Source organism: Phymastichus coffea, unplaced genomic scaffold (assembly GCF_024137745.1).
Source record: "Phymastichus coffea isolate CEN01 unplaced genomic scaffold, Cenicafe_Pcof_1.1 PCOF00043, whole genome shotgun sequence".
NCBI classification, from domain to species: Eukaryota; Metazoa; Arthropoda; class Insecta; order Hymenoptera; family Eulophidae; genus Phymastichus; species Phymastichus coffea.
Genome location: NW_026706854.1, coordinates 1676154 through 1699032, shown reverse-complemented (window position 1 = coordinate 1699032; position 22879 = coordinate 1676154). Strand labels below are relative to the sequence as shown.

The 22879-nt window shown below is 42.4% G+C and overlaps 2 protein-coding genes across 4 annotated transcripts; one reads left to right on the top strand and one right to left on the bottom strand.

Annotated features, from left to right (window-relative positions):
* The first annotated feature begins 50 nt into the window (after positions 1 to 50).
* LOC131664268 (aminopeptidase N) lies at positions 51 to 22828 on the top strand. Its single transcript, XM_058935230.1, has 14 exons — positions 51 to 931; positions 1344 to 1395; positions 16109 to 16484; positions 16910 to 17211; positions 17279 to 17440; positions 17518 to 17817; positions 17892 to 18075; positions 18451 to 18689; positions 18772 to 18955; positions 19052 to 19250; positions 19321 to 19598; positions 20096 to 20607; positions 20686 to 20767; positions 20835 to 22828. Exons 1-14 carry the CDS (start codon positions 913 to 915, stop codon positions 20982 to 20984), a joined length of 3039 nt encoding a protein of 1012 aa, XP_058791213.1. The 5' UTR covers positions 51 to 912; the 3' UTR covers positions 20985 to 22828.
* LOC131664269 (organic cation transporter protein) lies at positions 2829 to 11709 on the bottom strand. Of its 3 annotated transcripts, none has more exons than XM_058935231.1 (3): positions 11572 to 11709; positions 6206 to 6422; positions 2829 to 5662 (listed from the first exon to the last, which is right to left on the bottom strand). In XM_058935231.1, exon 3 carries the CDS (start codon positions 5639 to 5641, stop codon positions 4028 to 4030), a length of 1614 nt encoding a protein of 537 aa, XP_058791214.1. In that variant the 5' UTR covers positions 5642 to 5662; positions 6206 to 6422; positions 11572 to 11709; the 3' UTR covers positions 2829 to 4027. The 3 variants fall into 3 exon arrangements, with proteins under 3 accessions (XP_058791214.1, XP_058791216.1, XP_058791217.1); XM_058935233.1 differs by lacking the exon at positions 11572 to 11709 and adding an exon at positions 9191 to 9972; XM_058935234.1 differs by lacking the exon at positions 11572 to 11709 and adding an exon at positions 7688 to 7796.
* Positions 22829 to 22879: the final 51 nt, after the last annotated feature.

Sequence of the window (22879 nt, the reverse complement as noted above, 5' to 3'; positions counted from 1 at the left end):
CTGCTCAATTTGGCATCTATGCTGCGCGCGAGCCCGATACGCGCTTGCGTACGCACATCTGTCCGACACAACCGAAAGCGTATTCCGATCGCTTTACGTAGCATTTATGTGCTCGATTGATAGATTGCCGTTTGATTGTCAGGCCGTCGCTCGCAGACCGATCCGCGATTGCGGCCGAGTCGGAAGTGACGATCGACGTCGAAGAATGCGAACGCGGCGCGACGCCTCGCCGTACCTTGAGCGAAAGAGCGACGTTGGCATGCAGCTCGCAAGGAAGGCAAGAACGATCGCGGAGAGAGAGAGAGCGCTCGCCGGTTATAATGAGATTGGCGACGCGGCGCGTTCGAGAGAAAACGTAAAGAGGTCGTTCCCTTCGCAAAACCAGTTTGCGCGTGTGCGCCGCGCTCGCGTACCGTGCCCGCGGCTCTGGCGGAATCTTCCGAACGACAACAAAAGAGGCCAAACGAACGAAGCGACGAATCCGTCATTAAGAGGTCCGATGCAGCTCGTCGAGCTGAATCTGCTGAATCGTCGCATTAAGATCGCTCGAGCGTTACAAATGAGAACGATCGCGCTTGCAACGCGCGTTGCATATGTGCAGCCTGCGTGCAAGCTAAATCCAGTGAGCTCGTACAGCAGGAAGTAACTGCCTCGACTAGACAAAAAGCCCCTAAGGAAGAACGAAGAAGAGGAGGAAGGAAGGGGAGTTTGCGCGGCGAATTCAAGCTTGCGCGCGCAACGTTTGTCCAAAGCCGGCACCAAGAGAGAGAGAGGAGAGACTGCGAGCACCTCCTCTTTCTCTCTCTCTCTCTCTCTCTCTTTCTCTCTTCCCGCGGCAGTAGTCTCGCGCCTGTCGCAGCAACAGCAGGCCAGGACAACACGCGCCAACAACCGTCAAGCGTCGAGCCTCATATGGCTGGAACAGCATCAGGTAAGCTTTTGCTTTTACTACCATCGTCGATCTCATTCGTTTACCACCTTCTGCCGAACTTTCCTCGTTGCCCAATGGCTTGCGTATGTTACTCGCTTTTACTCGTCATTTCGTATAGATTGCAGTTTTTTTTCACGTCTCCTTGGAACTTCAACGTGATTTTGATATTGTGACAGCTGTAAACGGTTCACGAAGCTCCGCCTATTTCAATTTCGTGCCGTAAGATTATTCAACGGAAGTGGCTGACGCTCACTCTGACTAGAAAAACGTGAAAGAAAACTTTCGATTTTAGCTTGTCCACGTAACATGCATTTTCGATTCTCCCAAACAATCGCATTCGAAAACGTCACAGAACTAAATATCTCTTACTTTATTCATTACGTTATTTTTTATTTATTTTTTTTTTTTGTAGTGAGATACCGTCACCGCATAAAAACATTCAACGAAGTCACCATATCGAACAGGTATACACATATACAATATCCCAAAGGAAAAACCGCAAGGCATATCGTCGGCCCAACGCGCGCGTACAATGTACATCGTTCGTGCAGGCTGTGCATACCGAAAGCGTCAAAAGAGCCTTCGAACACACTCTGAGCTCACCGCACACCGCGAATTGCGAAATGAAAAAGTTACGCGCTACATACAGACACACGTGGCTTAAAGCGCCGGTTCACCTCATAAAAGTCTCGTTACGCGCAGTTACACGAGCATACCGAGGATTTATCATATCACTGCGTCGAGTGAGAACCCGAATTCCTCTCTCTCCCGTCCCTCCCCCGCCCACTACGCCGCTATCTCACTTACTCGAGGATTGTTTTGCCTTTATTTTTTTATTCGTTGTTTTATAGTCATCGGTATTTATTACGTACTTCCGTGACTTTTTTCATCGTGCATTGCTCCTTTCTTGCCGCGCGAAGAGCAACGGCTATCGGTTTCGCTTATCTGAGTAAAATGTATTTCTTTTCTTTTATTTTTCTTTGCTCTTCCTCTCAACTCCTCGTCTGTTCGTGTGTGTACTTTCGCATTAACGCTAGTTTTACCTTGTGTATGTTTGACTTGCGACCGATAATAAGAGTTTTATCATTTGAGCTCGGGAGCGTTAAGAAAAATCATTTTTTAATTTGTAATATCTTCTTATCATTCTTCAATGCTCTGAGATTCGGTTTGCATCTGGCACCTTGAAACTGGAGCAAGCATTTCTAGAATTTGTCAAAACAACTTTGCTAAATTATCAAGAATGGGCGTAAGATTAAAATTAAGCAGCTTTAGCCAGATAGCCTTAAACATATGTGTCTGATAAGTCAATTAGCTTCGTCGTTTCACTTTTTTCCAGCAACCGGGCATAACTTTTATCTATGATCGAATCATATCATGCAAAAATAAAAATAAGAGAATACTCGTGGTACCTCCCGTTGATAATGCAGGCTCTCTGATCTATCCACTGTCGGCTGTAAATCTCTCGTCAGAAAGCTTTTTCGCGCGCCCTTTTCATTTTACACTGACGGATTCATTAAAACTGGGCATACGAACTTTGGGCGCCGTCAAACTATTAATCAAGTGGTCGCGCGCGTCTCGTCCTGGCAAATTCATCTTTTGTTTTGCTTCCGCACAACAGATCGAGGGAAAAGCCTCTCAAACGGTTGCGCGCTCATAGCGAAGTTTGTCGTGTGACTCCCGCAACTTTTTCCATTAGCCAATAGCGATGAAATGGACAAGGAGAGGGCGGGCTGGAAGGGTTTTCATGCGGAAAATCAAGTCCACGATCGCCAGCCGCCAATATGCAGTTACGCACGAGAGAGAGAGAGAGAGTTACTCTCTCAAGTTGTGCAGAATATATATAAAGCTATTTACGGGTCTCGAGTGAAGCTTGACATGTGCAAAAAATAATTCATCTTACTTTTATTCAAAATACTTTTATAAAAATAATTTTTTCTATAATACGTATCTAAAAATTGCTTCAACAGCTATTCCTTGAATCCTTCTTTTGCTATCCACAGTGCACATTTATGTATTAAACTTTCACAATAAGAGGAGCACTTTTATCTTTTACTATATCGATAGGAAAACTTTCATAATTTAGCACTCTGCATTATTAAAAAAGGTATACTGTGTATAGAGGCACAGTGATACGACTTTCAATTGGTTTGACTCGTAGAGATGAGAGAATCTGTGTAAAAGATTGGCATTTTTCTAATCTAATTATCCTTATAAGTGTATCTGAAAATGAATGACCTAGAGTGCTTACATAATTTTCCACGCACAATCTGAGCAGAGAACTCTCGGAGAGAGAGAGAGAGACAGTTCTCGCTGAAAATAACACATCGTTGACCATACGCATACAACGGACCGAACTTATTTTTGGACACTTCAAAATTGTTCGGCTCTCGCAACGTTTGCGAATACGCACATCTCCTTTCGATTAAATATTATTAAAATTACGTGCGAAATCGAACGGAAGATGCGCCACAGCAAAAACACATTCCCATCGGCAATCGTAACTTTCGCGTTCTACAGGTCCTCGGCGCGTGCAAATAAAAAGTTTAATTAATTTCCTTTACATTGCAACAGCGGCCACCTTCGCGCGGTAAAGGAAAAAAGAAGATGAGCGTGCACACGACGGTTCCGAGGAGCAAAGAGCAGCGCGCGCTGAGTCATCTAGAGTAATCCATTAGAGCGACTATCATAGCCTTTCAATCATTATTTTGATTTATATCCGTTACGCGTACGTAGACTGGCGCGCGCTCTCCAGTAATCAGCGATCATTGATCAACTGGCAACAGCAACACTTTTTCCCTGGCACCGTGGTGCACGCGCGGTGCCGTGCTGTGCGGAAAATACACGAATACAACTCGCGAGCACGCAATTTAATCGTCGCTAACTTACAATTAAGTTCTTTAACCGACGTCCGTTGCATTATTTATTTTGCCTAGGTCGCTCGGTTAGAAAACAAGTATAATTATATCAGACAAGTGACACGTAACACAGGTATGTACATCTACAAAGTGTATGTACGCCCGTCGAGCTTGATCCTTTCTAACGTCATCATGCCCAGCAAGATCTCTTCTTACAGGCGTGTACAGAGAAGGCAGTTTGTCAACACTTTTGAAATCCTTTGTCGTCGCCGACCTTCTGCATAGCCACTTCGTAAGGTCTCTTATCCCTGACTCTACGGTTGAAGCACGACGCAAAGGCAGTGTCGCCTTTGCCGAAGTTTTCGCCATCCTCGAGCGTCTCGGGCATGGGCTGATTTAGCGTTTCAGGCAGGTACAGCGCTAAGAAACCAGCCAGCAGCGCTATAAAACCGAAGACTGTGGCAGGCACCTTGGGATTGAAGGAGTCCAACAGCATGATCATCGGGGTGAGGGCGCCACTTAGACGAGCGCACATGGAACCCACGCCGAGCGCGGTGTTCCGCAGAACGGTCGGGAATAGTTCGGCAGTGTAATTGTAGATGATGGCGAAAGATCCGGCGATGCAGGCTTTGCCAAAGAGAACGATAGAGACGATGGTGGTAGCGCCACCGGCAACGTCCTTGGGAAGAGCCGTCGCGCCGATGCAACAGATACCGCCGATGAGCATGAGGGTACTGATGAGACTGCGCCTACCAGTGCGATCCATCACGACGCACACGAAGATGTAGCTTGGTACCTCGACCAGACCGCTCAGGAACATCATAAGGTACGGGTTGCCCACGAGATTACCGGTGTTCAATGACAGCCCGTAGTAGACGATTGAGTTGGCGAACCAGTTAAGGCACACGTTCAGCGTTTTCATACGCAAGTTCGGCGTCTTCAGCAGATCCGTCGCGTCGTGAGAGGCTTCGTCCTCCTCGGATGTAATCGTCTTGACTTTGGTGGTGTACTTCTCTACCTCGAGACGCACTTTGCTGCGGTTCATCTTCAGTGCTTTCTGCACGATTACCAGGGCTTCGCCTACTCGACCTTGTGCCCACAGCCACCTCGGCGATTCGTCCATGAGCCACCAGTGACCGAGCAGAGCAGCACTGTGCAGTCCGTAGACGATTTGTAGCCAGAAGCGATCGTGAATCACCGAGCCCCACGCGGCTACCAGCATGAAACCAACGGCAAAGGCCAGCTGGAACATCAATCCGCAGACGGTTCGTCGGGACGCGCCGACCAGCTCCATAGTCAGAACGAAACCAGTTATGTAGGCACCAGCCGAGCCGAATATTCCGTACAAGAATCTGACGATCAGGAAAGTGTAGTACTCCGGGATAAAGGCTACCGAAACTCCGAGGATCAGCTGCGCCACCGACGACACGTAGAAGATGATCTTGCGGCCGTATTTATCGGCCATGCTGCCCAGAGTCACCGCTCCAGCGAACACGCCGAACATGTATGCTGATTGTGCAATGGCACCCATCCATCTTCGAGTACACACCATGTTCCACTCGATGGCTCTCGAACTTGGAAAGTAAGTAGGGTCGTAGGACCACTTATCGCAGCTATGCGATACGTTATTCAAGTCGGTGAACGAGCAGCTATCGACCGTCAAGGTTGAGTTCGAAAATTCTTCCGGTATCTCGCACTGATGATCCGGTACAGCGGCGACGGTCACCAATGTGAGCATATGTAGACCAGCGGTCAACGCGCCGATCACGTGCAGACCGAATTGCCAGCCTTGATATCGTCCAAATTCACCGAGGTGAGACATCACCTCTTCCAGATCGTTGTCCACGTTCGACATCGTGTTACGATTTATCGATATCTGGAAGATTTCGTCAAAACATTAGTTTGAATGATAGCTTTTTGATGGATTTTTCGCTACGATATCATATGTTTTTGTGCTATACGACACCGCGCAACCTCGTTTTCTCGATGATTCTAATTTATTGGCGTGAAGTTCTGACAGTATTTGTAAAATATCTTTTTGACACTCGCAGATCGTTAACGTGCTACGAGTTGTCGCGTACCAGGAAGTTTCCATAAGAAACCGCGAAAATGCAACTCTCAAAGTATTTTGGAATTGAGAGAATATGTTTGTTTTTGTTCATTCTAAAATTAACAACGGAAGCTGTCTATTTCTGTTAGCTTACTTGAATGATTTGGTTTCTGCATGCGCATGTAAAACAAAGGAAAAAATCCGAGTGCGCACTCGATGTTCAGATATACACTCGCGGATTGTTCAGTTTTTAATACGCGTAATCCGGTCGCGTGCGAAACCTTCAAAATGAAAAAGAAAAAAAAACAAAATAGAAAATAAAAGAACACCGATCGCGGATACAAGAGTAAATCCAAACTTGTGACTCACCACGTAATAGAGAAGCCTTTGACAATGAAGCTTAAAATGGAAAAAAAGCGACAAAAACAGTCCGATGCGTCCGTTCTCGCGGGAGCTTCTTCGTCGACTGCGTATACTGCTAGCTGTCCGTTCTCAAACGATGATGGTCAGTGTAGTGGCCGATTGGATTTTTTGGCGGCTATGCGCTGCTTCGACTGCTGCTGGCGCGCCTTGCCATCATCATCACCTACGAACGAGTTAGCAAAGTTTGTTTTCTGCTTTTCTCGAAGGTTAACCACTCACGTGTGCCTTTGCTTTCGTTTCTCACACTACCTACAGACGTTCATTTGACACTGCATCTCTTTGTTCGAACGGCAGATAGTATTTTTTTTTTTTTTTTTTTTCATTCAAAATTCAGTTTTCTTTCAAAACGGATGTTTCGTAATTTTGCGCTGTGATCATTTTATATCCGCGAAGGCCATTAATTCATCCTGTACGCGAATAAGAGAAAGACGATAAGCCATCAGATAAATAAAAATTAAAAATAAATACGTTTGAAAAATTTCGTCGAACAAGTGATGATTGCTTGTGCAACAAATGCCACATACGATTCTGAGCACCTATCGAGATTCATGTATAAGAGAGAGAGAGAGAGAGAGGGAGACAGGGAGAGAAATCAGTAGTCGACGAGCACCTCGTTATCATTGAATTCGTTTTGTAACTGGCTGTGCTGTTTTATCAACTTATTGCGTAAAATGCTTAAAGCTCTGCGGTTACTTAACAATGAACTAACGCACTCGTGCACAATGCGTAAGTATCGGAGGTGCGTTCCAAATTCGTTAAGATCCATTATGTAAGCTTTTATTTATTGCAAAAAATTAACGGAAGAAAAAGAAAAGCAATAACAATATCCTCGATCGCGCGGGTATTGTTTAGCGCGCCCGGAAGGCCAGAGAAGTCACGTATAATGGTGCATAATTTTACCAAGTCCGATTATTCTTAGCTAACTAATACATTAGGTCGACTCTCAAACTGTATCACTACTTATCTACCTGGCACTGTTTTCGCTGACGAGTACATTATATTGAAATTATCGTGCCTCACAACTTCGACTATCGATACACGTCAATTATAAAATCATCATTTCATTATTACATTTCGAAGGTCGAGGACAGAGAGATGATTCTCTATTGTCAATGTAATGTATGCAACCATAAAATTGAAGCGTTATTCAAATCGACGTCAAACTGGCTTCGCGAATAGAATTGATTTAAGAAATGAGCATTTGTACTTGGTAAGTGATAATTAGCATTTTACGCATGGATTTAGCGTCAAGGTAGAGTGTGAGAAACGAACGTTATTTTAGAAGTACGCTGAAGTAAAGAAAAGAAAAGTGTTATAAATAATCGCGAATGTTCTGTGGAGCACAGTGAAATCTATCGCGCTGAAGAAAAAAGCGCTTCGGGTATATTAACAGCCTCGAGCGATAGCAATAACATATTTGTCTCTCACGATATCACGTCGAAGTGTTGCCACGCTTGCGGAACTTCCTGACCGATAGCTTATTGGATAGAGAATTGAGCTACCGTAGCTCTGACACTTTTCATCTCTGGACGCGTACTGACCACTCGGCGAAATTGAGCCAAGGCACACAGAGTGTAATTGCGCGCGCGCAATTAACGCATTGCTGCACTTCGGCCTATTTTTTTTCTCTCGATTGTCCAAGGATGATGATGGATCATTTGCAATGGACTTTTTTGCTCGCTCGACACACTGTATTACGCTTCAGCTTTTATAGCTAGTGAAAGTCTGCTTGTCAACGACAAGAAACTTAGTATACAATGTATTATACGGGTTTTTTTTCTTAATGCATTCTTTCACGCAGATATTCCAAGCTCAAGCGTTTAAAAATATATATTGTGGGCAAATCTATCGAGGACCAGCTCTTCTAAAATCACTGTTTCTCTTATTGCATGAAAAAAATGAATACTAATAAGATCATATAATCAACGAATATTTAAAAATATGATGATAATAAGTCGAGTATTGAATACGTGTATATAAGTTAAATACTCCGTATTAGCGAAAATTGCTGAGTTGGCATTCATTTCAGTCGGAACAATCAGATTTGAAGAAACTATTTATAAGATTATTTAATTTTGTTATAAACGTGCGTGAAATTAAATAGCAAGTTTTGTTTTAGTGTATTTCGCTAAAAACTGAAATAAGATTTTGTTCGGTTTGTTTTCCACGGAAAATGACTTTTACCGAATTCACAAAAGACTAACGCTTAGAAAATTGACTCAAGAATGGAACTGGCAAAAGAAAATATCGTTTTCGCCAACTGTACTGCACGAGCAATTGCCGCAGATGCACCCAGGAAACCCACTAATTGCTGGACGTTAACATCGTCAATTTTCGTATTGTCGTCTGTATCCGCGCGCGTACTTGGGTGCCAAGAAATAGACGTCGCGCTTATCGTGCGTTTGACCCTCAGGACTCGCCCACGCCGCGCGCATCGTCTTTCCTTACACGTATTTATCTGTCGCGCGCATCTCTCTCGCTCTCTCACTTGCAAAAACGCATCCGTCCGCCAAGTCGAATTGTACCAGCGAGTTGCGAGCTTTACTATTTTTATGCGCTTTACCTTCGATCACACATCTGCGATATCAGAAAATTTAGCTTTGCACGCGCTTCGTCGAACACACTATCTATGCCAATGTACGTGCCCGTGTTTCTGGCGTAACAAAAAAAATGTTCGTTCAGTGGCTTATCAATCGACAGTCGTACGTATATCTACAAATGCGCGCAGACTTCGTTGAAAATCCTATTTTTAATTTGTAGGTTGTGCTCGCGCCGTTTCCTCCTCTCGCAGAAAGAGAGAGAGAGAGACTGGTTTAAGCGGCGAGCTGCAGCGCGTGGTATTGATTTTTATTTAGCCCTCACGTATTTCGGGAGTCGTCAGGCGCGCTCGCAAAATGCTAGGAGAACTAATATCCAGATGCAACAACTCACGGAGATCGGCCAACGAAGCGAGTGGCGTAGAGAGATCAGCCGAGATCGGGGATGTAGCGTATCGGAGAGCACGTGCGCGCACCGATTCTCAGACTGCACTGCTCCGGTGGCGCCCCGAAAGACGCGACCGAAGTCGCACACGGCGTTCCCGTTTCATTTTTGCAAAAAAAGAGAAAAAGAGTCATAGAGCGCTGCTGCTGCCGCCACATCACACTCGACTCTCCCTCTCTCTCTCCCTCTCGACTCTTCAACTTTGTGTGCATTCGCACGGGCAAAGAGGCAAGAGAATTATACTACTGGGACATTGAACTTGCGTTTGTAAGCTGCTGCTGCCGTTTCGAGCGATATTCGGCGAACGTCTTTACCTTTCCGAAGGCCTTGCCAACCAGTGTAAAATAATACAGCGTTATGCAGAGGAAGAGCGAGCTCACTAGCTTGGGTTTTAGCAGTATTACTTTTGACAGCCTCGTCAGAAAATGCGACAATGAAAAGTATCGGAAACTCGCTCTTGGCAATCGTTATCTACGAGTTTCGAAAATAGTACAGCAATGGCACACTTTTGCACCGATCATCAGGCCGTATTAATCAAACAATTGCCAAAGTCGGAACGCCAAGCTAGACAAGCACTTTGCCTCTTCTGCACCTGTATTGTGCGATTGAGTGTGGTTGCGCACCCTGTCCAGGAGTCGAGATGTTTGCGAACCAGTGGCATTATAGTAACGGGGCTGATTACGTCAGCAGAGGGCGACCTAGGCGTTGCCGCAGTTTAGTGTACCTGAAATGTCGAGGCTGTGACGCGTCCGTGTATGTGTGTGTTTGGGACTGCATCTTCCTTCCTAGCATACCAGAGTTGATGTCCACGGGTAAGCGAGAGTTTTTTTTAAATGGCCATTTACCACGTACATGTATGTACAGGCTCAGCGAGCCTCTAACAGCATCCCGCGTCTTAGCTCTTTCTCTCTATCTATTATAAATTATTACAAGAGTAGTACTTAAACGGCTTTTCTCCACTTATGACTGGGATTTTTATGCCGGATAAGTGCTACTTATTTATCTTATATTATTTCATTAAAGCCGCAGTTGTGTTATTTAATCGGAAGCGATCGTTTATTTATTGCACACACCTTTTCACATTTTCTCTTCTTTAAACATCTTATTTATTTTTAATAACATAGAGTAAAATACCGAACACTATCTTATCTAGCGACTGTACGCGTCTTTCACTTCAGTTAAGGCTGTATATCTTTACCGGCGCACTTTTTTTTCCCTCCGTGCGTTCCAATGCCGCGAAAATCGGAATATCAATTGCGATCTGTATCGCGAACCTGAAGATTTCACGGAATGTACGAAACGCTGAAGAATTGAGATAACGATGAAGTATTAACATTTTTGGAGGATTAATTTACGTAAAGGAGAAGAACTTTAAAATTAAAAAAAATTATCACTTTTGTTTCGTCACGAGAAAAAGATCGGACGAAAAGATGATGGTGTCAATGAAAACATTTGAAAAGACGGCGTTACGTTAATACCGTGTCGGAAGTCATTAACGTAATTACCAAAGTCATCAACGTCTGTGTTAACGATTTGCAGTGTTACCATAAAATCGCCGAATGGAAAGTAAGATTATCGAAACGTTACGGCGAATCAGTTAGGTACGAACGCGCGGCAAACTGGATCGTGCGCTGCGAACAATGCGCAAAGTGCAACGCGAAACAGCCCTCGGCCGCACGCGATTGGACTTGCACACGCTTGCGGCTCATTAAGCGCGGGGAAAATGTGTCGGGCCGATATCGCTCGGGAAAAGCAGCTAAGGCAGCGAGAGCTACCCACGCACCGCGGGCATTCGGTCGCAGCGACTTTTAACGAGATCATCTTCGTAAAGCCCATTACGTAGCGCGCGTCCGTAGCTTCTGGAGCAATCGATATATTACGCTCTTACCTTGGCCTCTCCTCGCAAATTGCTTTATAATCGATCTGTCGAAAGTCGAGAGACGCGAGCCTTACTCTCGAGTAAAAACTGGATGAAGCCACTGAGCTTCTGCTTTGCGAGCGTCCACGCAACGATTAACCTTATCGCGGGTGAATAATCTGTCACGAGTCGAAATCGGAGTAGAACTGATACGCGAATTCTTTTATATCGCTACGACAGCGCTCTGTAGTTCATTCTACGACTAAGTCAGCGCAAACTTAAATTAAATTTACGAGCGTATACTTTGTGCCTGATTATAGAAGACATTGAAGTATACACTCGTAACTACGGAGCAGACGACAGGAAAACATGTCAAGGTATCTACTCGTCCTGATTAGGAAAATACAAGCTTTTGCCTAGGGGTTAGCACGAAAAAGAGACTACGCAGGCGTCTACGTTACAATGAAGTTACTTGACGATGGTCGGCGTCGGTGGTGCAGGAGCTTTCATGACGAGCTGTGTGTCGATGAGTGAATTATTAACGGCAGAGGAGGCGAGAGCGCGAAACGACTGATTCGGCGCCAAGCTCCGTCAGTCTTCATTGCCTTCGCCCGCTGCTCTGTCGGTCTCTGATCCAATATGCTTAAGTGGATTGCCTGTCTTACTCGGGCCGCATACACGCGCGCATCTCGCTTGCGCGGACGACATCTGTTTTGTGCCGCTCAGAGCTTTTCAACATTCCAGCAGCGCCTTTGCTGTGCGGTCGATAACGGAGGTTGTTGCTTACTTGCCGGTGATCTTTTTTCTCTGCATTTCAGCTTTCCTCGGCCAATGTAACAGAGCTGTTTCCATCGCTCGCTGTACATTTTGGATCTCGCGCCGACGAGTGGAATAGCGTTTGCCGTTGAAAGGAAATAACGGAGCGTTAAATGTTTTATATTTTTATGAAGTGAAATTGAATTCAGGAATTCACTTTGAAAAAAAGTTAAAGAGAAAAATGAAATTGGAAAAACCGTTGATGCAACTAAGTAAACTATACTAACGAATTTTTACATAAAATTCAATAGGAAAGGCCAGAGTCACTGAAAAATTTGAAATTTGCGCTCCATCAATTTGACTTTTATTGTGAAAGTCTTTGGGTCGTTTTCTGTGGATGTATGATGAAACTTTTGGCGATAAGCTTATCGCTTTGCAAAACAAATACAGTGTGATACGTATCTCTTGAATTTATTCGCACACCCTTGTCAAAGCTAATAATTCTCGCGTAAAAAAAACAAACGCGAACGTATATTCACGAGACGCGACTAGACAGCTGCGACTCATCGTAAGTTATTTCTATCCTGGTGAAGTCGTTTACCATTTCAAGAAATGCATACCACCACGATATACAACAATAACAGTGGAAAAACCGCGTGTGGAATTCTAAACGTCGGTCGCACAAGTGTGTACGCATTTTATTCGCATTGTCATCCAAATAGCACGCGAGGATTTGACATGTCGTAACTGTATAGTTTGATTTGAAAGCTCACGTAACGATTCGCATTGTTATTTTATTGCTCAACAGTAACGACAAAAGTGTATAGGGAGCGTCGTGAATGGAAAAAAAAATATTGCTGGAATTTTATTGCGCGCGCGTTGGAATTTACACACCGAAATAAAAAAGAAATTCTAGCCTCGTTGTATTTTATCCGATTGAACGTAAAAAAGCCACACGCCAAACATTACCTCCATGATATTTTCGCCAAAAAAATCTTTCTCGGCAATTTAGATACACGAAAGAACGATAAATTATGAGAAAAAGAAAAATATAAAGGATAAATTAGGGCATGATAAGACTTGCCTTGTCCTAAATTAGTCTTAATTAGCTTCGGTCATGTCTAGGGTAAACGTGCATGTGCCTTCCTCTCGAAAAAACATTCATGGCGCGTGGGGTAAGCATTTATCCTGATTTTAATGAAGGTGCCTTAATTAATACGCTTTAATAACTGGCAAATCGCTCCGAATATGTGCCTTTGCCCTTTAGTCTAGAGAGGTACTTGAGAATTCTTTACTGTAACTTATAGGAAGCTCAAGAATTTGCATAGTCTTAGTTTAATTATTATAGTTTTAAATTTATAATAATACGATACTTGTATACTTTTCGCGTATGTGTACTAAGTTAAAGTTATTTTTGTGAATTCAAAAAGATGTGACATCAGGTGTAGATAGCTGTTCCGATGGACAAATGAACAGTTACGTATCGTAAAATTACAAATGAGATACATTTTAAAATTGATTGATTAAAATAGAAGCCGGCATCAGCAGAAGAGAGAGAGAGAGAGAGAGAGAGAGAGAGAGAGAGAGAGAGAGAGATGAGGCTTACAGATAACGTAATAGGGAAGCCGAAGTAGGAGCAGTGTTAAAACACGCCATAAATTTTCCTAAGATAGCTGGTTAAGTCTGTTAGTCATTTTACGCTGCTGCGTTTTAACTGTGGCGAGTTAGACTGTAAATCTTTTTATTTATTTTTCGCTCAGCTAAATAAGTAAATCGTTGCTTTATATATAGGCGCTGAACGCGACGCTGTATTTTTGTTTACTTAACCGGTTGACCAATCGTTTCATAAAGTATTCCACTATGCGTTCAAATGTTCACGAAGGTACGTTTAACATGGGTGCGATCATCAATTTCGCTCAGTCAACTACAATCGTCTGATAATTTCCGGGCTACTTTTCCAAAATATGCGCGTATATCTCGTCGCGAGTGCACGTTAACATACGTGCGCGACGCGTACATAGGCTAATAACTAGGCAAGCAATTTGCATTCGCAAAACGGGATTAAGCGTAGCAAAGCGGATTATAAGCTCACGCCCGGGCGTGTTTATCATGCACGCACACGATCGGCAATTTGCGCGTTTGCATGTAACACCCTCGAGGTGAAGGAAAAGGAGGGCGGCCGCGGGCCGCTCGCGCAATTTTAAAAATCGCGGAGGCAGCGTCCGCAAAGCGAACGACCATCCCTCCCCGTTCTTTTCGCGGAAATAATTCGCGCGCGAAAGCGTTGAAGGGAACGGTTGCGCTGCAAGGCAATGAACTTGATGGACGGCGCTTTGGCTCCTTGCGCCGCGATCGACCTTCGGTCGAAATCGGTGCGCGCTGCTCTTGACAGAGTACAGGCGTTTCTATTCCAACGCGGCGCAGCGCGCGCATCGATATTCATCGGTGAACTTTTTCTCTTTCCCTCCGCTCGACACCGCGTGAACATCGTAACGCACTGCCTTGAAACACGTTTGAATAATAATCTCTTTCCCACGCGCGCGAGAAGAAGTGAGAAGCCAAAATTACGTAACGATCGTCTCCTGCGCGCGAGTGCGTTTACCTCTGCGAGCGGTTGGAAAAGGTTAATGTGACAATCAATCCTGTGGGTAGGGATGAGCGATCTCTCGCAGGTATGCGCGCAATGGCTGAGCTGTGAGCGAGCGAGGGAGAGAGAGAGAGAGAGAGAGAGAGAGAGAGAGAGAGAGAGAGTGAGAGAGAGAGAGAGAGAGAGAGAGAGAGAGAGAGAGTGAGAGAGAGAGAGAGGAGCGCTGTGAGAGAGTAGCGAGGCTATCAGCGGAGTACCGACTGAAAGGATTGTCAGTTGACTCTCGCATACCGACAAGGTGTCTCAGTCTACGCCTGCCTGTGGATTTTGTGTTCGAACTGGCCTCGCATTGTAAACATTGGTTTGTTCTATTTACTTTTAATTTGGATTTTCCTTTATTATTCTCGCTGCTTCGTTCGAGTTGTGAAACTGTTTTTTTATTATATCCCTTAAAAAAATGTGCAGTCAAAAGATTCATAAATTTGAATAATTCTTCGGTAACCCATCAAGTTTAATTACAAATGCTTCGAATTTCGATGGAATTGTTAATAATATAAACAACGCTCGGATATAGCTGATTTTACATAGTCATGTGCGAGACCCATTTGCTAAATTAATTAAACGTTGAGCTAATTTCGAATATTTTCAACTTTCCCGTCTTATCGATTACTGCTGCACTCTGCACATCACCAAAAGATAATGTACAATAAAATTATTCAAGAGCAGTCGTGTAAATTCGCGTGTAATTCGTACGGAGGGAGTGTCATTTCAGTAACCCATTCTAATTCCATTCTAAGTACTCACATCCTATGTTATTGTACCTTCGCACGTAAACACCACATTCATTTAAACTATCAATAGACCTTTTTACCAGGTCTATTTCCCATTGAAAAATAAAAAGGAAATAAATATTCCGTGACCTTCTGCTTGCTTAGTTGACACGATTGGAATACATAAGTAGAAGTTTTCACGTTTTTAATATGCATATAAAATGTCAAGTGAAGTATCGAGTTTCGCTCTAGTGTATTCGCGTTTATAGAAGTGACAACTCGTAGCGAAAGTTACGGATCATCCAATTTTGGAGTTACAAACCAATCGGGATCTCGTTAAATCCGCGCGCTTTTTACCTAGTTCACATCTACAAAACGTACGCGCGTGTGTTTGTGTGTGTTCACTGTTAGTGGCCGGAAAGTTGTCAAACGGCTTTGCTTCCTCAAAACTAGTTCTTACTTCCACGTAGAAAGTAATGTAACGTCGATGGTTACGCGCGCTTTTGTTATATCCTTTTCGAATTTTATGTTCTTGTGGCATTTCCAAACGACAGAGTAATCATCACAGCGCTACATCCTTGAGCTCGAAGATTTGTTTTTTACTACTTCGATGTATATTACAAATTGGCTTTCAAAAACTCATTGAAAGGAATATTTCGCTAAATGCCAACATTTCGACTCAAATAGCAATAAAACAAACAGCGTAAAATGCTCTAATACTCCGATCGTCGCTGCTTAGTTGCCTTGAGACGAGCAATCGATGTCTCCATCCAATTCGTACACACACCTACAGGTGCCGTCGGCAGGTGACGAGGATGACATACGCGAGGCTAATTAATAATTATGCATATTCATTGGGTCACTTGCTAACTTTCACCCGCGGCAATTGTTTGCAGATATCGCGAGGAGGACGAGAGAATGATGAAAGAAATGGGCACGATGGGCATCGACGATCGCACCACCAGTTTCGGTCGCAAACGTGGCTGTACCATAACGCGCTGCGGTGGCCTCGGCCTCGCGCTTTGCTTCCTCGGCGCACTTGTCCTTACAGGATTGCTCGTCTACCATTTTGCACCCTGCGTCGATCAGAATGATACGCAGTTCCGCGTCGGCGATGATGTCACGGCGATGTTCCGTTCCGGGCGTAACTTTAAAGCAAAAAGCAAGAGTGACAAATTGGATGTTAGGCTGCCTAAGTCCGTATTGCCAGATAGCTACGAGATCCGACTCGTGCCGTTTATTTGGCCTGGCAATTTCACGTTCAATGGAGAGGTAAGTCATTGTTGGATTTTAGTTTACTCAGGTTCCAATTCCGGCTTGTTTTTGAATTCTCAAAATAACTTATGTCATGCAAAAGCTTATTGCTCGCGGAAAAATAATCTTGTTTTAAATAAGTTAGAACCGTAGTTCTCGAAAGATATCTAAAAATTAAAAGTCGTTTTTTATCATTCTAATGCAATAATAAAAATCAATTTCGAAAAAATGCTAATATAAGTGGAAAAATACGACATTTGACCGCAACTGTTCATTAGAATATTCTTCTGATAAGAAAATGTACAAATATTAAGGTATTTTCATTCGTGCATTTCATTTGATTCCAATTTGTAAGATCAAGCATCAAATGCGTAATGAATAGCAAGATAGAAGCCGTGATTGGTGTCACATTACAAACCTGCTTTATCTCTTTTTCTCGGAAGGTGAAAATCGTTATGAACGTAACCGAAGATACGAGAAAAATCATGCTTCACGCAGTGGACATGACGATCGATGAGGATTCAACGATTATACGCGAGTACCCTGGTCCATCGGAAGGCAAAGCCAAGGTGGTAAGAGTACAGCGTCAGTCGAACGACACGACTCGTCAATTCCACGTTATTAACACGAGCGATACCTTGAAAGCGGGCCAACAATATTTATTGTACATCAAATTCGTCGGTAAATTGAACGACTACCTGCAAGGTTTCTACCGAAGTTCCTACGTGGCGAACAATCAGACGAGGTATGCCTGCGTGAACTTTGAGACCTCGGAGAGATAAACGATTGACGCTTACGTGAAATCTCTATAGATGGATCGCCACAACGCAGTTCCAGCCAACGGACGCCCGACGAGCTTTTCCTTGTTTCGACGAGCCCGCGCTCAAAGCCAGATTCCAAATCAGCATTGCTCGTCCGAATAACATGACTGCCATCTCTAATATGCCGAAGGAACAACGGCAACTGGAACCAGTGTGAGTTTGCATCGATACTTTGCACGAATATTCGGCCACCTTAATCACTCGAGCCTCTGTGTAATTGAAATCATCAGAGAAGGTTTACCAACGTACGTGTGGGATCACTTCGAGCGTTCAGTTCCGATGTCGACTTACCTCGTGGCGTTTATAGTGTCGGACTTTGAGGACGCGAGCTCAGCGCAGGGTAACGTAAAAGTTTGGGCGCGTAAAGAGGCCATTCAGCAAGCGGAATACAGTTTGCGCATCGGACCACAGATACTCAACTACTTCGAGGAGTTCTTCCAGATAAAGTTTCCGCTTCCGAAAATCGACATGGTTGCTTTGCCTGACTTTTCAGCTGGCGCTATGGAAAATTGGGGTCTCATCACCTACAGGTATAGCAGTTGGTTATTTTTAGCGAAGAAAAAAATAAAACCTTCCACGTGGTATATTTTCTTGTCACGTACAGGGAGACTGCGATGTTATACCAGGAGGGTGTTTCAACGAGCAACAACAAGCAGCGAGTGGCGACTGTCGTGTCTCACGAGCTTGCGCATCAGTGGTTTGGAAATTTAGTGACCCCAAGCTGGTGGACTGATCTGTGGCTTAACGAGGGCTTTGCCAGCTATGTCGAAAATATCGGAATTAATGCGGTGAGTTATTTCTATTATACGCCAAGCTTTCTCGATAAGAATTCTATTGAGAAATATTAATTTTAACAATTTTCTTTTGCCATATTACCATGCGAAATGTTGCTGAGAAAGACGGAAAACTTTCCTCTTTGAGTAAATAAAAACTAGATAAGACAGTTTGTCGAGTTTTCGAATGATAATAAATAACACGCGCTTGGAATGTTTTCGTTTAACGAATAATAACTTCGCTGAGTCACGGGCAAAACAGTCAATAAAAAGTAAATGTTTTCAAATTATTGCTGAAATAACCGAGAGCGTTTTTTTTTTTATTAACAGTGAGTAGAGGAATGCGAAGGTGATAAAAAGGACTGAAATTAGAGATTGTAAATGTCGTAGGTGGAGCCAACATGGAAAGCACTAGAGCAATTCGTAGTGCACGAATTACAAAACGTTTTTGGTTTGGACGCCCTGGAATCATCGCATCCAATTTCTGTGGAGGTCGGCCATCCGGACGAGATCAATGAGATTTTCGATCGTATCTCGTATGCCAAAGGCGCCTCGGTTATCCGAATGATGGACCACTTCCTTACGACGAATACCTTCAAGCGCGGTCTGACCAACTACCTCAACGGAAAGTAAATGCTTCTTCTTCTTCTTCCTGAAAATGCTACAAAAGCAGAGAAGAAATTCTATTATACGGATAAAAAAATATTGCAGAGCGTATCACAGCGCCGAGCAAGACGATCTGTGGGACGCGTTGACGAAACAGGCGCACGAGGACAAGGTTCTCGGCCAGGACGTGACAATCAAACAAATCATGGATACTTGGACCCTACAAACGGGCTTCCCTGTTGTCACAGTCACGCGCGATTATGACAATGACGCCGCGCTTGTAACTCAGGTAGCACCATGAATTTAATCAGTCGATTTCTATTGACGCCCGTATGTGGCAATAGCGAATTCTCTCGTTATACATTTTCCTATGAATATTCAACAGGAGCGATTCATGCTGCGAAATCAGAGCAACGAGGACAAAGAGCCGATCTGGTGGATACCCTTAACTTACACTGTGGCTAATAAGCGCGACTTCAATTCTACTAAACCTGCCGTGTGGATGAAGGCTGAAAAATCCGTGCAAATGAAAAAGCTTGGTGCCACGCCACGAGATTGGCTTATTTTCAATGTTATGGAAACGGGTATTTATTTTCCTCGTAAAGATACTGATATTTTTAAATGAATGCTGACTTGATAATTTCGTGAACGCAGGGTACTACCGTGTCAACTACGATCAAAAGAACTGGAAGTTGATAACGCAGCAATTGAAGGGTCCAAACAGCGCCGATATTTCAACGATAAATCGGGCTCAGCTAATCGACGACGCATTGAATTTAGCACGCGCCGGCCGCTTGGATTATGCCACGGCTTTGGACGTGACCTCGTATCTCGAACAAGAAAGCGAATACTTACCATGGAAGGCTGCCCTCACCGCCATGAATTTCCTTGACAATATGCTCGTCAAATTCCAGGGCTACGACAAGTTCAGGGTAATAATCTACATATATACGTTCGTGTCGGTCAATCAGCGCTTTTTATGGCTTTCGAATTGAAAGAGCGCAGGAGCTTGGAAGCTTTGTCGCTCGATCATCACAGACAATTGTCACGTCATAAGCCTTAATGGGGAAATGTGATGGGCACGTCGACAAGTCGACACGACGCCTCGACGCGAACAGTCTAATCTGTTTGTGACGCGGACGATTGTGTCGAGTAAATTGTATGAGTCAGTTTTGACTGTCATTTCGCAGAAAATTATTTTCATGGTGATTGAGTCATACGTAACGTGATTTTTTTTCCGACACTTGTTAAATAATTTGGTTACAATGCGATTATTTATTCAAAGCTTCACTGCACAGTGAAATATGAAGTCACAATCACACGTTTTTTCAATTTCAATGTGCCTTTAACAAGGAAATTGTATAAATAGTGCATTACTTTTAGCACAATGCGTGAAGAAATTCAAATAAAACTTGTATAACGTTGTCAGGTGTACGTGTTAAAACTGTTGGACAACGTGTATCAAAAAGTCGGCTTCAAGGACAGACTGGACGATCCTCAGTTGACAGTACTCACACGTATCGATGTGTTAACGTGGGCTTGCTTGTTCGGCCACGAAGATTGCGTGCGAAACGCGGTTGGCCATTTCGCCGCTTGGCGAAATGAGTCTCAACCGAACCTCAATAATCCGATCTCACCGAATCTCAAGAGCGTGGTTTATTGTACCGCCATCCGTGTTGGTGGTCCAGCTGAATGGGAGTTCACCTGGCAGCGTTATCTCGAGAGCAACGTTGGCTCCGAGAAAGATTTGCTGCTTAGTGCTCTCGGATGTACCAGAGAAACTTGGCTGCTTAGCAGATATCTTGACTGGGCGCTCATGGAAAAATCAGGTATCAGGAAGCAGGATGTTCCCAGGGTTTTCGCCACGGTCTCGAGCAACATCATCGGCCAACCCCTGGCTTTTAACTTCTTCCGCAATAAGTGGGACCAATTAAAAAACTAGTGAGTGCTCTTCTCAATGTACTTTTTTAAATTGTTTGTAGAAAAAAATTTACTTGACATTATATTTCGCCATTTTAGTTTTGGAACCTCGCTAATATCTATCACTAGCATTGTCAAGTCATCGACCAAGCGTATCAACACTAAGTACGAGCTTAAAGACGTGAGTATTTATAACGATAAAACCTTGTATTAAAAAAAATCATTAACGTTCTCTTTATTGTTTACAGTTGTTGGAGTTTGCCAATGAGCACAAAGAGGAACTCGGTAGCGCTACGAGAGCCATCGAGCAAGCAGTTGAGCAAACTGAAGCTAATATTCGCTGGTTAGAGCGTAATCTGGCGAACATCCAAGACTGGCTTAACAAAAACGTCACGTAAAATGCCAATGACATTTTTGTTAGACACTAGGCGAAATAATGTTTTTGCACCGTGTGACATTGACTGTTGATGTTGGAGTAATTGCGATTCCTTTAGTTAATTATACTTATTGTCAATTCTCAGTCAATGTGTTAAGATGTAACTTTGAATACACGTATATATCGTTCTTGTTGGCGGGAAGTAGACAGATAAACCTATAAAACTTTTAAGAAATTGTCCGTGTGTCGAGCATTATAAAACGTGCAAATTATTATTTTCATATATATAGTGTATTAATATTCACGTAGTTGAGGTAACTGAATTGTATTATTTTTCAATGATACGATACAGTATTTGCAACTTAATCAGAATTTTCTTTTTTTGTTGAATGTGCAGAGTTTATAACATTTTTGAATGATGTGCATCACAAAATTCATAAGAAATGCAACAGATGCAGATAAAAAAATAACTTCAATCATTTTTAAAATGTAGATGATTATTATGTCATCAGTCACGAGAAAACTATGCTTTCAATCATATTTGATATTATATATCTATATATATAACTATTTTGTTGATGTTTTCTATGATAAATAAATTCAATGAATGGATAATAAGATATATAACATACAAATATGTATAATTTCTTATGAGAATACACTATAACAGAAGTACAATTATAATTAGTCGTGAAAAAAATAAACTAGGTGTCTATAATCATAAAAAAAGTATTGTACGTGCAAATATCGATGCCACTTTCATTTAACAGAATAATTGAAAAGTGCTTTAATGGGGTAGTTCAATGTCTGAATGTAAATATAATATACTATATAATATTAATTTTGAAATTTATCATGTTGCTATTAAAAACAGTTTTACATAAAAAATGTTTGAAATTTGATAGATAGAAAGTATGATAGGGTAATCAAGCTTATTTTTCAATATTTTTATGAAAATATTGACGCAAAATAAAATGCGATGAAGCTTAATTACGCCGTTGAAATTTATTTAAAATCGTTGAAACCTCAGAATAAAAAAATATTTTTGCTAACTATTTTTATTTTCATTCATGCCTCATTACGATCAGGCAGTCGGATTAATAATTGATCATTATTGCTGTCGTTGTGCACATCAATCTTCATTAATGTACTCATAGTAAATATTCGTAAGAAAACTAAAAACAAATAACTATTAAAGAGACAATATGAAATAATTATTCTGTGCTTTGGTGTACAAATCGTAAAAATGATTAAAAAGAATTAGTAACATGAATATATCGTAAGATGTTTAAGAATGAATGACATTTTTAAAATGTGAAGCTGATTCAAAGAATAACTCTTTTGTAGCTTAAAACTTTGAGTAGTAAATTAGCATGACTATATAATTAAAAGTTATAAAAATATTTTATTATTAATGTTCCATGTATCAGCTTTTTTTTAAAGCATGTTGGTGAAGGTATAGCACACAGAGTAATACGAGTACATAAAAATGAGATGATATATTTATTGTTGGTTGAACAAAATTCGAAAGACAATATTCTCACCTTTTATCCTAGAATGAGATGATTAAATACGTTTGTATTAAAACATAAAATCATAAAATTGTAAGTAATTACATAAATGCTACACTTTGTATGGAAATAGACGAATATCACGTAAAAGCAAACATATATGAAATGATAAGCAGATGTCAGTGTTTGTGATTTCTTTTCATCACGAGACAAGCGTGGTCAAACATTTCTCAAGCCAATCGTAAGTGCGAGTACAATACTGATCTAATCAGGCTCTTATTATTAACACTCTTGGTTTAAACTGAAACACGTAAATGAATGATATTAGTAATAATGACGGCAGTGAAAACATCAATGGAAATTAATAAAATTACGTTGATTCATAAAAAATATTAATTTATTTTGA

Bases quoted from the DNA above. Each gene is read 5' to 3' on its own strand.
- LOC131664269 (XM_058935231.1), bottom strand. From the start codon at position 5,641: ATGTCGAACGTGGACAACGATCTGGAAGAGGTGATGTCTCACCTCGGT.
- LOC131664268 (XM_058935230.1), top strand. The intron at 17,441-17,517 runs GTGAGTTTGCAT...TGAAATCATCAG, and splicing joins CAACGGCAACTGGAACCAGT to AGAAGGTTTACCAACGTACG. The intron at 20,768-20,834 runs GTGAGTATTTAT...TATTGTTTACAG, and splicing joins CTAAGTACGAGCTTAAAGAC to TTGTTGGAGTTTGCCAATGA.